Here is a 14,313-nt window from a genome sequence, read left to right as displayed (position 1 = left end):
AGCAGAAATTAGAAAACACTGGAATGCAGTAAAATACAATAAAATAAAATAAAATACTATATACAATAGAATAAAATAGAAATACAAATACTATATACAACTGAGTAGGAAATACAAATACTATATACAACTGAGTAGGAAAGTAGGAAACATGAATAACAGAGCCACGTCTCCATGTTTTCCCTTCCCCACATTTCGAGACATGACACCCATTTTTCATTGGGGTTTTCTTTACTGGACTTGTTTCCCGTGTTTAGAAATGCGTAGGTTTATCTGTCTGATGTGCTAATCTCTACAATAGACATGTTTGCCACCGTGAATCCAGATTATCTCTTACTCAAACCTGGCAAAAGTAGTCACAACAGCAGGAAACCTTTGGAGGACCCCGTTCTCAATTTACTTTCTCCCTGAGAAAATACTGTTCCCAGAACACAGCGTTTACTTGGCTCTGTAATAACTAATCTCTAAACCAGATGTGAACCTGGAGAAACAATCAGTTTTCCTTTTTTTTGGATTTAACTTTTTATTTGTTTCTATTAGTTTTTTTTTTCCAAATTATAGCAATTTATTTCAGATGTCTCACCTTTAAAGACAATGTGGTCCATTTTTCCAGGATGATCAGTTACTATCCATCTCAGACCCCAGATCCAGATTCCTGCAGAAATCTGAAATAAATTACAGTGCACACAATGACCTTTGCAAAGAGGTCAAACAACAGCAAGGACAGCATGACAGCAGTCTGCTTGTTTTTTGACAGTTAGCTTTCTACCATTGTGGCAGACTACATTCAAAACACTGTATGCAAAAGATAACTCACGTTAACATGTGGCAATCTAAACTATTACACATAGACAGAATAAGACAGTACAATATTGCAGAGGCGTGCTAATCAAGATAGCGCTGTAAAATCGAGAGCTTTGACAAACTTGGGGTGGATCTCATCTGTCCTCAGCCACCGAACAGCTAATGAATAACTCAGATAGTTCTCTGCTTCCTCTATGGAAGTACGGCATGCCATTGGAATTCAGGAGATCCTCAAAATATTTCCTTCCACTCCCTGGCTATATCCCCTGTGCTCTTTCCGCACCACACACATTTATACCTAAAAGCTGCTTCACCCCTCTGAGTTTTCTGACAGTTGTACAGAATTACTCTTGTTCCAAACCACACTGAAATCCCATCACACCAGCTTTTGCCTTGGTAGCCACCAAAACCACATTCTGCTTAGCCCATTGGTGCTTGTCAGTTCTCTGAAGAGTCCCACAGGTTTGACCAATTTTGATAAGGCTTCTTAAGGATGGTGGCCAACTTTACCTGTGCTGTCCATGATCTAGTTTTTCGAGTTATATTGGGGAATATGACCCATCCAGACTCCCTTGGAATGTTGCTGAAGTTTTGCAGAAGGTTTGCCTTTGCCAGACACTCCCATCACACCCTCACTATAATATTAGTGACACCGCATTATATCTATCAACAGTGCATAAGCACTGACTATGTAATTAGCGAGTGCTCCAGCAACACTTAAAGTCATATGTTTGCATTTTGGTTGCACATCACCAGCTCCTAGTATCTCCTCTTTTGTAGCCTACTTTTACTTGAAAGCGTCTTTTTGCCTCAAGTGGTGAAAATTGTGTCAGAATAATTTTCGTACATATTTTGCGAAGTAGTGCGCTTTGGTTGTTGGAGTTGCTCCCTTTTTAGGTATTAAAACATCATCAAAGGCTGACACACTGCTCTTGCTCTCAGACATGCCTGGGCTCGTCTCATTGTTGTGTTCACTAGGGGATGTAAATGCTGCTTCTTGCAATTTGACATTTTTATATCAGGTAAAAAATATATATACCCCATCAAAGGAACCTAAGAAGTCCCAATGCTCTACACTGGTTGTTGATCAGAACCAAAGTGAAGTCTTAATCTCGTTCACTTGAGAGAACCCCAGCCTACAGGCACTCTACCAGGACTACAGCTATACACAGCCCTATACAACTATCATAAAGTGAATTGAATATATTTACATTCATATGATGAAAAAGACATTAATCCTCCTTGTGAAATTCACGATCATTCCCAACCTTTTCACCCAAACCCAAGGCTGCTTTATGTGTGTGATCTAATATACAGATTATAAAAGGTTTTTAGATGGTGATGAAATGTAGAGAGTGATTCTGTTAGAGTTAAGTGCCTCATGAGGGGAGGGAAGCTAATAAGCTAAATTTTAACATGTCAAACTTAATAAAACGTCTTGAGGCTCATCACCCAAAGGAGCACAATGAATTTACTGTAATAAGAGAACAGCAGCTAGCAAGGCAGCTGAGCCTAGAGCAGTCCCTGAACAGGCAAAACTAGTTATAGGGCGATGATTTTTTAAGCTACAGCAATTACAAAGGAAATGACAAAAAATTCATAAAAGCAGCTGAATATCCACTTGGCAGAAAGCTTGAGATTTTACGGATCACCAGATGACATCATTTTAATGTGTGTTTCTGATGTTACATAATTTTAGAGGAATACAGACATTTACAAACAGTGTTCTTTAAACTGAGACAACATTTTTGTGCACTATTATTGAAGTTACCCATCAGCCAAATGCCACACATGTCGTGCAGAGCCATCAGATTGCACAACACTCACTGCAAGGATCATCGAATTAGCAGAAATCACTCTTTTTAGTCAAAGTAGTGCAGTGTCGGTCAAGGATACATTTCCCTATATCTGTCCTTATATCTTTGCAGTTTTCACCATTAAATGTATCGGCGTGATTCAAGCGGGAAAGATTTTACGTGAAAGCAACGACTGCCAAAGCAGCGTGGTTTGAAATTATTAGACTTTAGAGGTTACGACTACAAAGTTTAAAAAACTACTCTTGTGAGCATTTGTGAGTTTTATGGAAATTGACAAAACTGAGTTATGTGCTGTTGCTCTTCCTGTTTTCTTTCATGGGAGTTACACAAAATGATCCCTGTGTAAATGAAAATCGCTGCTTCTGTTTCTAATAGCAAGTGTTATAGTTGAAGCTGATTTTTCTCACTACAGGGAGACAAACAGTAACACACCTCATTTTTTCATGAAGACCAATAAAGGAAATTTCAAATAAGAGAGACTTAATTGAGTAGCGAAGCTAGCAAGTCAAGTCAAGTCAAGTCAAGTCATCCTTATTTATATAGCACATTTAAAAGACATCAAGTGTCGGCCAAAGTGCTGAACAGAGGGATAATATAATAAAAGAATTAAAATAGAAAGAAAACATTTTAAAAAAGAATTGTAAGACATGTAAGAGTATATAGCATATAATGTACATGCAAATATGCACATACATATACAAAAACTGTACGCATTCACACACAAGCACACATATGTGAACATAACGTTATATACACACCATCCAATAAGATAAGAGACCAAATAGACAGAATAAAAAAGGATATCAAAGAGATCCGAAAGCCTTGGAAAATAAGTAGGTCTTGAGATTCGATTTAAAGACTTCCAAGGATGAAGAGAATTTTATGAAGGGGGGAAGACTATTCCAGAGTCTCGGGGCGGCAATGGAGAAAGCCCTGTCACCTCTAGATTTGAGCTGGGAGCGTGGAACTGATAAAACCATCTGACTGGAGGAGCGCAGAGATCGAGTGGGTAAGTGCAGGCTAAGAAGATCTGAAATGTAACCTGGAGCCAAACCATTGAGAGCTTTAAAAACAAATAGTAAAACCTTAAAATCGATTCTATGTTTAACTGGTAGCCAATGTAGAGATGCGAGTACTGGAGTGATATTCTCTCTCTTTCTAGTACCCGTCAGGAGCCTTGCAGCTGCATTTTGAACAAGTTGCAGGCGTGACAGGCTTGAGTGACAAATGCCTAAATAGAGAGAGTTACAATAGTCAAGACGTGACGATATGAAAGCATGGATAACAGTTTCCAGGTCTTTAGATGACAGGATATTTTTGAGTTTAGAAATGCTCCTGAGTTGGAAAAAACTGCCACGAACAACTGAATTTATTTGCTTGTCCAGCTTGAGAGTGGAATCAAAAATGAAACCAAGATTTTTTACATGGGGATGTACATTAGCTGATAATGGGCCCAAATTGTTTCTTATGAGACTAATAGAGTCCTGCTTACCGAAGATTATAATATCGGTTTTGTCATGATTTAGTTTGAGAAGGTTCAGAGACATCCAGCAATGTATGTCGCTAAGACACTCTGAGACTTTCTGCAGTGTACTATCAGCACCTGGTTTTAGAGAGAGGTAGAACTGTGTATCGTCTGCATAAGAGTGGTAAGAGATCTGGTGTTTCAGAAAAATGGAGCCTAATGGGAGCATGTATAAGGAGAATAAGACCGGGCCCAGAATAGAGCCCTGAGGTATTCCACAAGTGAGTGTAGCTGGGGAAGAGTATTTGTTACCCAGCATCACAGAATATGTTCTGCTCTCTAGGTAAGAGGCAAACCATTTTAGAGCAGAGCCTTGAATGCCGACACATGTCTTTAGACGGTTTAATAGGATTGTGTGGTCGACAGTGTCAAATGCTGCACTCAGGTCTAGAAGGATTATAACTGTACTTTTTCCAGAATCAGCAGCTAGAAGCACATCATTGAACACCTTCAGTAGAGCAGACTCTGTCCTGTGGGAGGCCCTGAAACCAGACTGATATTTGTTCAGAATATTATGCGTGTCTAAGAATGAGGATAATTGGTGGAGGACAATCTTCTCAAGAACCTTAGACAAAAAAGGCAGCTTAGAGATTGGTCTAAAATTGCCAAGAACTGACGGATCTAAACCAGGTTTTTTTAGAAGCGGCTGGACAACAGCTAGTTTAAACAAGTCAGGAACCGTTCCATATGAGATACTGCCATTTACAATAGCAAGGATGTTGGGGCCGACTGTCTTCAGAACATCTCTGAGAAATGGTGTAGGTAACATATCCAAGGGGCACGTAGTTGGTTTCATGTGCATTATTATATCAGTGAGATGGGATAATGAAACCGGTTTAAACTCTGAAAAAAGGAATGAACATGTAGGTGGTTCAGAGGGGTCTTGGGATGGGAGCGGGATATGTGCTCGGATATCATTAATTTTTTCAGTAAAGAATTTTTGAAAATCCTCAGACGTGTGTGGGGCAGTCTCAGATGTGACTGATGTGGTGGGATGCAGGACAGAGTTGATTGTATTGAATAGAACTTTAGGATTACCAGACTTCTTGTTAATAATCATGGAGAAATAATTTGCTCTTTCTACCTTGATGGTGCGCTGATAGTTATTTAAGCAATCTCTAAACACTTGATAAGAAACGTGGAGCTTATCTTTCTTCCATTTTCGTTCTGCTTTCCTGCATTCCTGCCTGACGGCATGAGTGACCTTATTTAGCCAAGGCTGAGTTTTAAATTTTTGCCGTCTACGTTTTAAAGGAGCAATTGAGTCCATTATGTTGGTACAAGCACAATTAAAACATGCAAGAAGCTCATCAGGATTATTGCTATGAGGAGAACTTTCATCAAAGGTGGCTAAAGGAGCAGAGTTGAGGTTGCCTACATACAAACATGGTTTTCAGTTGTGTCTTTGAATGACTCTGAATCTGAACTTTTGCTTCATCCGGACAAAGCATTTGGACAAGCCTCCCTATAATCCCCTTGGCTTGGACTTGGGTGTCCATGATTTAAAGGAGATAAAGACGGTGCTTTTCACTGTTCATTCTATTATAGTGTCTATTTACATCACTCTCTCAAAGCTTTTCTCCAGTTCTTATATGTTCACACTCATTTTCCTCTCTCTGACCCTCCACCCCCACTACCCGGGCTCTGATTGATCTAAGCATGTCTCCCAGTCCTACATGTCATCTTTTTTTCTTTGACACGGCTCTCCTCTCCCAACTGCTTGGTATTCTAGAGTGGGAAGGCATGCACCATCGCAGATCCATCAGATCCAATCAGAATGCCGCACCACAGCTCGAAAAAATAGAGGGATGAGAAGAGAGAGCCGAGGAAAGAGAAAGAGAAAAAAAGAAAAGGGGAGGCAGGTCAGTGACTTGTCAACATCCTTCTGGGACTAAAGCATCAGACTGGCAGGGTGAAGGAGAGAGGCAGACAGAGGAAGAAACTGAAGAGAGCAAGAATAAGAGCACCTTTTAATTTCTAAGGGGCAACTTTTGCTAATATCCTTTCAAATCAGCCTCTCTGAGGAATAGTAGGAGCATACAAATTCACATTCTCCATTTCTGATGGAGAAGTCAATAACTACTACGCATACTTGTTTCCACCAAGCATATTTCTTTAGATTTGATGCATTTAGACTCCCTGTACTCTACTATAGAGACATTACTGATACAGATGTAGCCAATAAAATGGATTTTTTAAAGCCTGCACTGAATAAGAAGAAGAAATAATGACAAATGTAGTGCATGTGTTATTTTACTTTTTTCTCACACAGCATGAAGTCTAATCAGTTGTATTCATACAGCGCAGTGGCAAAAAACACACTGTACATCGCATCATCTAAATTCATCATTCATGTGTGTTTGTCCACTAAATCGCAAGAAAATGATCTAACGTCCTAGAAAAACTCAAGCAAAAACAGAAATGCTTTGAATTTCTCCAAATACATAAATAAACACACCAAGCAAATAAACAGACAAAGCTTATTTTAATTTTAGGTTATGACTGAGGGATCTGGAGGTCCCTCTACAAGGTCCAGTATCTTATATTGGATATAAATCCAAACTAACACCATTTTTTAAAGGTAGCATGGCGCATTTATTGAAGAGCCAGCCTAATTATTTAAGTCATGTACTCATTCCATTGATCTAATGACATCTTGATCCACCTTTGTAACCTTTCATATTTACCATATTAGGGACTCGGGTGTATATCAGATTTTAAAATCATCAAATCCTATATCAGCTGGGCTGTAATGTGTCTTGAGTCTTGAGTTTTGCAATGGAACAAACACACAGGTTATTATAAGATAACATGCTTGTCCAGGAGTTTCACTAAAAACCTTGGAACTCAGATTGCTAAAATACACTTCATATAAACTGTTCATATTAAAAACCCTTGTACTGGATTAAAAGCCTTCTTTTCTCAATAAGCCTTTATCGTGTAACAGTTGTTGACATACGTTGCATTTAAATTTGGCAATGTGTTGCAGGGGGACATGCATTTGGGGTCTGCTTTTTAAGAGACCGTGTTGACCACGCCCCCAGACATTAGAGCTTAATAGACTGCCTGTTTTTATTTGAGGTGTTGGTATCAATGTAAGGCTTCTGACTCCACCTGCTTCAGCTAATCTCTATGCAGTACAGTACACACGCAGCTATTTATTCCTCATTCATCTGTAACGCATGTTTTTTTTTCTATCATCAGCTCACTTTCCTGTCTTCAGCTTGTTCGTCATATTTTCCTTCTCCTGTCAGAGCGGAGAGAAAAGCCGACAGGCACATGCTGATCGTATCAATGTTTTCCCTTCATTTATCACCCTCTTTCTTTTGCTCTCTTCCTCTCAAAAGCCTCGCAATCCTCTCTGTGTGTTCTCTTTCCTCTACAGCAGTGCGTTGCCTTGGTAATTACCAGTTGTCTTAAACAGACAGATGGAATAACAGAGAGTGACGGGCAATTTTCCCAGTGCCTGTTTTCCCCATGTATGTGTACGCAACCCCCTTTTTGTGTGTTTGTGTGTGTGTGTGTGTGTGTGTTTTGTGGGTATTCTTCTTTACTTGCCGCCACCTCTTCTTCCTCACCCCTGTTCTCATGCACATTCCCAGTGAGCATGGCTGATGTGTATTGTGTGAGTGTGTGCACAAGGGACGTGGGGAATTACCTGACAGGATGTGTTAGCGGAGGATGGGAGTGGGACAGTCTCATCTCCTGCTCTTGTGTTGGCCATTTGAGATGCCAGGTGTCACTCTGGACCTCTGCGGGGGCCCCAGGAGGGATCACCGCTCTCCCCTTCTCTTCTCCTTCGATTCTTTCTTTAAACTATCAGGGAGGTGAGGGATGGAGAGGCACATATCGGATGAGGAGAAGCTGGGTGTCATGTTAGCGACTGATAAGTATTACTATGATATAATGAGTCATGTTTCTTTTTCAGGCCGGTATGATCAAGACAGAGAGAGAGGAGTTTTTTATCGAGCCAGTCGAGAGGGGCGATGGAGTGATAGAAGAGGAGGAGGAGGGGGGAGGAGGAAGGACACACATCGTCTATCGCTCTTCAGCCGTTAAGAAAGTGCCCATCAGCAGCGCAGCAGCCGACTACCACTCCAGAGGTTAGTCTCTAGTTCCCATCGCACCGTCCTCTACTTTTGAAGCTCTTCAGGCACGATTCAGCTCTACACTCTCCTCTCTTTTTATATCGGAGCTAGCCACACGTGGAAGTTATTCTGTAACACTGAATTCCAACTTAAGTGCAGGTCATTCACACTAAATTTTAAACCTGGGTAAGTCTTGCAAGTGTTAGTTTTGCCATGGTTATGTTCTCAACAATACATGCTGAAGCACAATCCAAGCCGTTCTCCCATTAAATAAACTCTTCCCTAACGCTCACCTTGTTATATAATCATATCAACCTATTGTGTGCAAAGACAGTGAGTCACAGTGCGAGCGTGCCTCACTGTCAAAAAGATTACACCTACACACCCTCAAACACATCTTCTTGTCACTGCACTAATTTTCCAGTGAGGAAGGAGTAACATATGGAGACACACATGTGTGACTGGTGAGGTACCACCCTCTGTGTTCCTGTACAGAATTATGCGCTGCCTTGGCTCCCTTAATAATTGACAGCTGCGTCTTAAGTCTTCAGTTTCTCGTCGCGATTGCCTCCATTTTCCACTCTACAGATGAAATCAATAAACTGAAACAACAGGTATGGATGTCATTTTGGCGAGCAAAATATAAAAGTTTCCCATGTTGTGTCAGCTCACGAATTAGAGGAAGGGAAAATGAGTATATAGTCAAATACTCAATATTCTATATTATGATATAAATATAACCCTGGGCACATCGCTGTGAAAGAACAACTCTGCATTTTGCAGAGACATTGAGCTGTTAGCCGTTAGCATGCGTCCGTACTACCTGCCCAGGGAATTCTCGCATGTTATCGCGATAACAGCTTATGTCCCCCCCTCGGCCAACGCGGATGCAGCCTGTGACTCTCTCCACTCTGTGGTCAGCAGACTGCAAACATAATCTCCGAGAGCCCTTCTCATAATATCAGGGGACTTTAATCATGTCTCACTGGACTCCACACTGCCCACCTTCACCCAGTATGTGACCTGCCCAACCAGAGACAATAGAACACTGGACTTAGTGTATGCCAATGCTGAAGAGGCATACAGTTCATCACCTCTCCCTCCCCTGGGCAGATCTGATCACAACCTGATGCACCTTGTCCCTGTGTATGAGCCCTTAGTGCGCAGGGAGCCACCAGCCACCCGCACAGTACAGAGATGGTCGGAGGAGAGCGAGGAGGCTCTTAAGGATTGTTTTGAGTCGACTGTGTGGGAGGTGATCTGTGACGACCACGGAGAGGACATCGACAGCCTTACTGACTATGTTAATTTCTGTGTGGATAACACCGTACCTACCAGGACTGTACGGTGTTTCTCCAACAACAAACCTTGGATTACCCCAGAAATTAAAGCTGTCCTCAAGCAGAAGAGGAGGGCCTTCAAATCCAAAGACAAAGAGGAGTTGAAAAGGGTGCAGAGAGAGTTGAGGGGACTGATAAGGAATGGGAAGGATAGCTACAGGCAGAAGATGGAGAACCAGCTTCAGCAAAACAACGTTGGCGAAGTCTGGAGAGGCCTCAGAACCATCTCAGGCCACAAACATCAGAACTCTCTGCCTGGGAGGGATGTGAGGTGGTCTCCTACATTGTTCCCTTGCTCACCTGGAGACCGCTGGGAGCACTGTGAGAATCATGTTCTTTGATTTCTCCAGTGCCTTCAACACCATTCTTCCCTCGGTTCTGAAGGACAAGCTGGAGAACTCAGGAGTGGACCATCACCTCACTACCTGGATTTTGGACTACCTCACCGACCGACCACAGTATGTGAGGACTCAGGGCTGTGTGTCGGACAGGGTCGTCTGCAGTGCAGGGGACCCCACAGGAACGGTTCTGGCTCCGTTCCTCTTCACCATCTACACTGCAGACTTCTCCCACAACTCCACCCAGTGCTTCCTGCAGAAGTTCTCTGATGACTCTGCAATAGTCGGCCTCATCACTGATGGGGACGACAAGGAGTACAGAGGACTGACTCAGGACTTTTTGGACTGGTGCCAGCTGAACTACCTCCAGATCAATGCCAGTAAAACCAAGGAGCTGGTGGTAGACTTCCGCAGGCACAAACATCCTCCACTGCAACCACTGAACATCCAAGGTATGGACATTGAGGCTGTGGACAGCTACAGGTACCTTGGTGTTCATCTGAACAACAAACTGGACTGGACTCATAATTCAGACGCCCTCTACAGGAAAGGGCAGAGCAGGCTGTACCTGCTGCGGAGACTCAGGTCGTTTGGAGTGGAGGGCCCACTCCTGAAGACCTTCTATGACTCTGTGGTGGCCTCAGCCATCTTTTATGGTGTGGTCTGCTGGGGTGGCAACATCTCTGCCGGGGACAGGAAAAGACTGCACAGGCTGATCCGAAGGGCCAGCTCTGTTCTAGGATGCACTCTGGACCCAGTGGAGGTGGTGAGTGACAGGAGAATGGTGGCTAAGCTGTCATCCCTGTTGGACAACATCTCCCACCCCATGCAGGAGACTCTGACAGCACTGAGCAGCTCCTTCAGTGGCAGGCTGCAGCACCCACGGTGTGGGACGGAGAGATTTCGCAGGTCTTTCCTCCCCACTGCTGTCAGACTCCACAACAAAGACTTTTGCTGCTGATCAAACACACACCTGTGCAATAAGACTGCTATATGTGCAATTCTTTTTCTGGCAAAGTTGTACTTTTGTATCTTCTTACTCAGTTGTATATAGCATTTGTATTCTATTTTATTCTATTGTATATAGTATTTTATTTTATTTTATTGCATTCCAGTGTTTTGTAATTTCTGCCACATAACTTTGCACTTTTGCTGTAACGAAACAAATTTCCCACCTGTGGGACTAATAAAGGTCATCTTATCTTATCTCATCTTAAATTTATTGCGAGCCAATGCAGCAACTAAAAGAAGAAGGAAGTTAGTCTGAAATTGATTGAACTTCATTAATCGGTGGAGTTGAACACTGCACAGCTGTGGTGCTTTGGCTGTCCGGAGGCTCAACGTGCAACACAATAACCCTGTGATTACATGAGAAACATAATTTACACATAGCTGTACATAAATGCTATAAACATGTTTGTTCTGGTAATATTAGTCTGTGTACCTTGGCAATGTGTTGCTCTTTGATCATGGTCATTTGACCACTCAGAAGAATGCTATTAATATGTTGTTTGACAATGACTTTCAACCATATTAAATTTTCAAACACATTTAGATGCAAATACAATACAATACAACTTTATTTGTATAGCACGTTTAAAAGACCAACGGTACACCAAAGTGCTTTACAATAAAAACAGGAAAATTAAGACAATAAATAAAAGACTATTAACAAAGTACCACATATGTCATCAGGTTAAGGGCACTAATTATACAGCAATGGAAGGGAATATAAGAACAAAGTTACTAAGAACAGATATAGCTAAAAGATAAAATACATAAATAAGAAATAGAACCAAATATAAAACAGGGACACTAACTAGATGGAAAAGCTATGTTGAATAAATGAGTTTTTAAACGGGATTTAAAAGATAAAACGGAGTCTGACGCACGGATAGCAGGTTAGGTTATTCCACAGATTCGGTGCAACCAGGGCAAAAGCACGGTCACCCCTAGATTTAAGTCTAGATCTAGGCTGAGCCAAGAGTAATTGGGTTGAAGACCTGAGGGCTCGCCCAGGGACATATAGACTAAGAAGATCGACAAGATAACGAGGGGCTAAATTATTTAAAATTTTAAAGGTGAGCAACAATATTTTAAATTCAATGCGATATTTTATGGGTAACCAATGCAAATCAATAAGAACAGGGGTGATAGAGGCATGCTTTCTAGTGCCAGTCAGGAGGCGAGCTGCAGCATTCTGGACAAGCTGAAGTCTGTGAAGGAGAGTGGAGTGAAGACCAAAGTAGAGAGAATTACAGTAATCCAATCTAGAAGTCACAAAAGCATGAATGAGCTTTACAAGATCTTTATGAGGGACATAGTGCTTAGCCTTAGCAATAAGGCGCAGTTGGTAAAAACTAGATTTGATTACTGAAGATACTTGTTTGTTAAATTTGAAAGAGCTATCCAGCAGGACACCTAGGTCACTAACTGAGTCAGAGAAAGAAGTGGCAAAGGAACCAAAGGTATCAGCTAATAGGCCCCTAGGGATATGGTTGCCAAACACCACAATCTCCGTTTTCTTTTCATTCAGGATAAGGGAATTGTCTGAAAGCCATTCTCTGACTTCTCTCATGCACTCAAGGAAGCAGTGCAACGAAGGAGCAATGTCATCATCATGTAATTGAAAATATATTTGTATGTCATCGGCATAGAGGTGATAAGAAATGTTATATTTTTCAAAGATTAAGCCTAGGGGGAGCATATATAAAGAGAATAACATTGGGCCAAGCACAGAGCCTTGGGGCACCCCACAGCATAAGGATGCAGTTGAGGAAGAATAAGTACCCAAGGTAACGGAGAAGGACCTGTTCAAAAGGTATGATTTGAACCAGTTAAGGGCTTCACCCCGAATGCCCACAGTGCATTCTAACCTCGTTAATAAAATATTATGGTCAACCATATCAAAGGCTGAGGACAAATCCAATAAGACTAATACAGCAGAATGCCCTGAATCAGTAATTAAGAGAAGATCATTAAGGACTCTCAGCAAAGCTGTTTCAGTGCTGTGGCGTGGTTTAAAACCAGATTGAAATTTATCACAGATGTCATGCGCATCCAGGTAAGCCTGGAGTTGCAAGAGAACTATCTTCTCTAGGATTTTGGAGAGGAATGGAAGTTTGGATATCGGCCTATAATTAACGAAATCACAATGATCAAGACACCTTTTTTTAAGAACAGGTTGCACTATAGCATGTTTAAAAACAGAGGGAACACAGCCAGAAGACAATGACCGCAAAAGGGTTTCTTTTTAAATGCTGATGAGTGGTCAACCTTATTTAGCAATAAAATAATGCAAATAGATGATGGTTTATGTGGGGGTTGGGTTGGCAATGGTGTCTTTATCATACAGAGAAACCTTTACTGATGCAACCTTCCAATTGATCCTAGCTTGGTACCTGCAGTTGGAGTAAAGTAGCTTGCGTTAACTCATATTTACATAGATCATGGTAGAAACTTCACTCTTTCCACTGCCGTGTCCTGCTCTGTTGTTGTTGACCTTGAATCTGGCATGACATTTTTCCAGTCTTACTGAGTTTGCTCTCAACCACAGATACAATACTATTCAAAAGAGCTGAAGGTTTTAGATACATGAGTTTTTGAAAGGTCTACGTCATCAAGCCATAATCCTAACCTCTTTATATGCTAACATAAACTAAACAAACCGAAACTCATATACAAATTGATTCAGATTATTTATTTCTTTATTTTAATTGTAAAAAGGTTCAATAAACACACCTGTTTATATTTAGTCATTCATACACTGACTAAAGCAAATGTAAAGCACGCATTATTGTCAGAATCTGCTGGGAAAACTTCTTTCTTTAATTTCGTGTGAGAAATACTGTTTTTTATTTAGCAGATCTAAATCAAAGGAACTGCAAAAAGTCTGCAAAAAAGAACTGGACTAATTAGTCTGTTACATGTTACAATAACTACTAGTATTAAATTTGTTTGTTTTTGTTTTGTTTGGAGGTATGTGAGTATTTTTTCACAAGGCCTTCTTGTTTTGTGTTATTACTAAAAGAATTAATCAAACAAAAATGGAAAAATTACCAGAAAATAGAGCGCCGCTATTGCTCTGCACGCCTCAGGCCCACGTCAGTAGACGTGACCCTCCAGTTGCTCTCATTGATCTGATGTCTACAAGTTAATAAACTGACCAGTTCAAGAGTCAGTATCTCCCACGATCGCAGAAGTGAAAATAATTTCAAGGAAATTAAGCTGCCGCGCAGTTCAGGTGTGAGCCGAAGGACTTTATACTGAGTGCATTGCAATAGATGAGATCTGTGTCTTCCTATTCTGAGCAGTTGACTCAAGAATGTCTAATAATATACAGAGAGAGAGAGAGAGTTTCCATAGGAACACCCAGTGAGGACAGACTGCATTAGAGTAACA

At 41.2% G+C, this 14,313-nt stretch overlaps 1 protein-coding gene across 2 annotated transcripts in view; it reads left to right on the top strand.

Annotated features, from left to right (window-relative positions):
* adamts2a (ADAM metallopeptidase with thrombospondin type 1 motif, 2a) overlaps nt 1-14,313 on the top strand; it is a 143,296-nt gene that overhangs the window by 53,556 nt on the left and 75,427 nt on the right. For both annotated transcript variants that reach the window (XM_039617440.1, XM_039617434.1), the window contains exon 3: nt 8,075-8,249. In XM_039617440.1, the coding sequence (XP_039473374.1) occupies nt 8,075-8,249 (175 nt within the window). The remainder of the gene's footprint in view (nt 1-8,074; nt 8,250-14,313) is intronic.

This window comes from Oreochromis aureus, linkage group 2 (assembly GCF_013358895.1).
Source record: "Oreochromis aureus strain Israel breed Guangdong linkage group 2, ZZ_aureus, whole genome shotgun sequence".
Lineage (NCBI taxonomy): Eukaryota > Metazoa > Chordata > Actinopteri > Cichliformes > Cichlidae > Oreochromis > Oreochromis aureus.
This window is presented reverse-complemented; position numbering and strand designations above follow the sequence as displayed.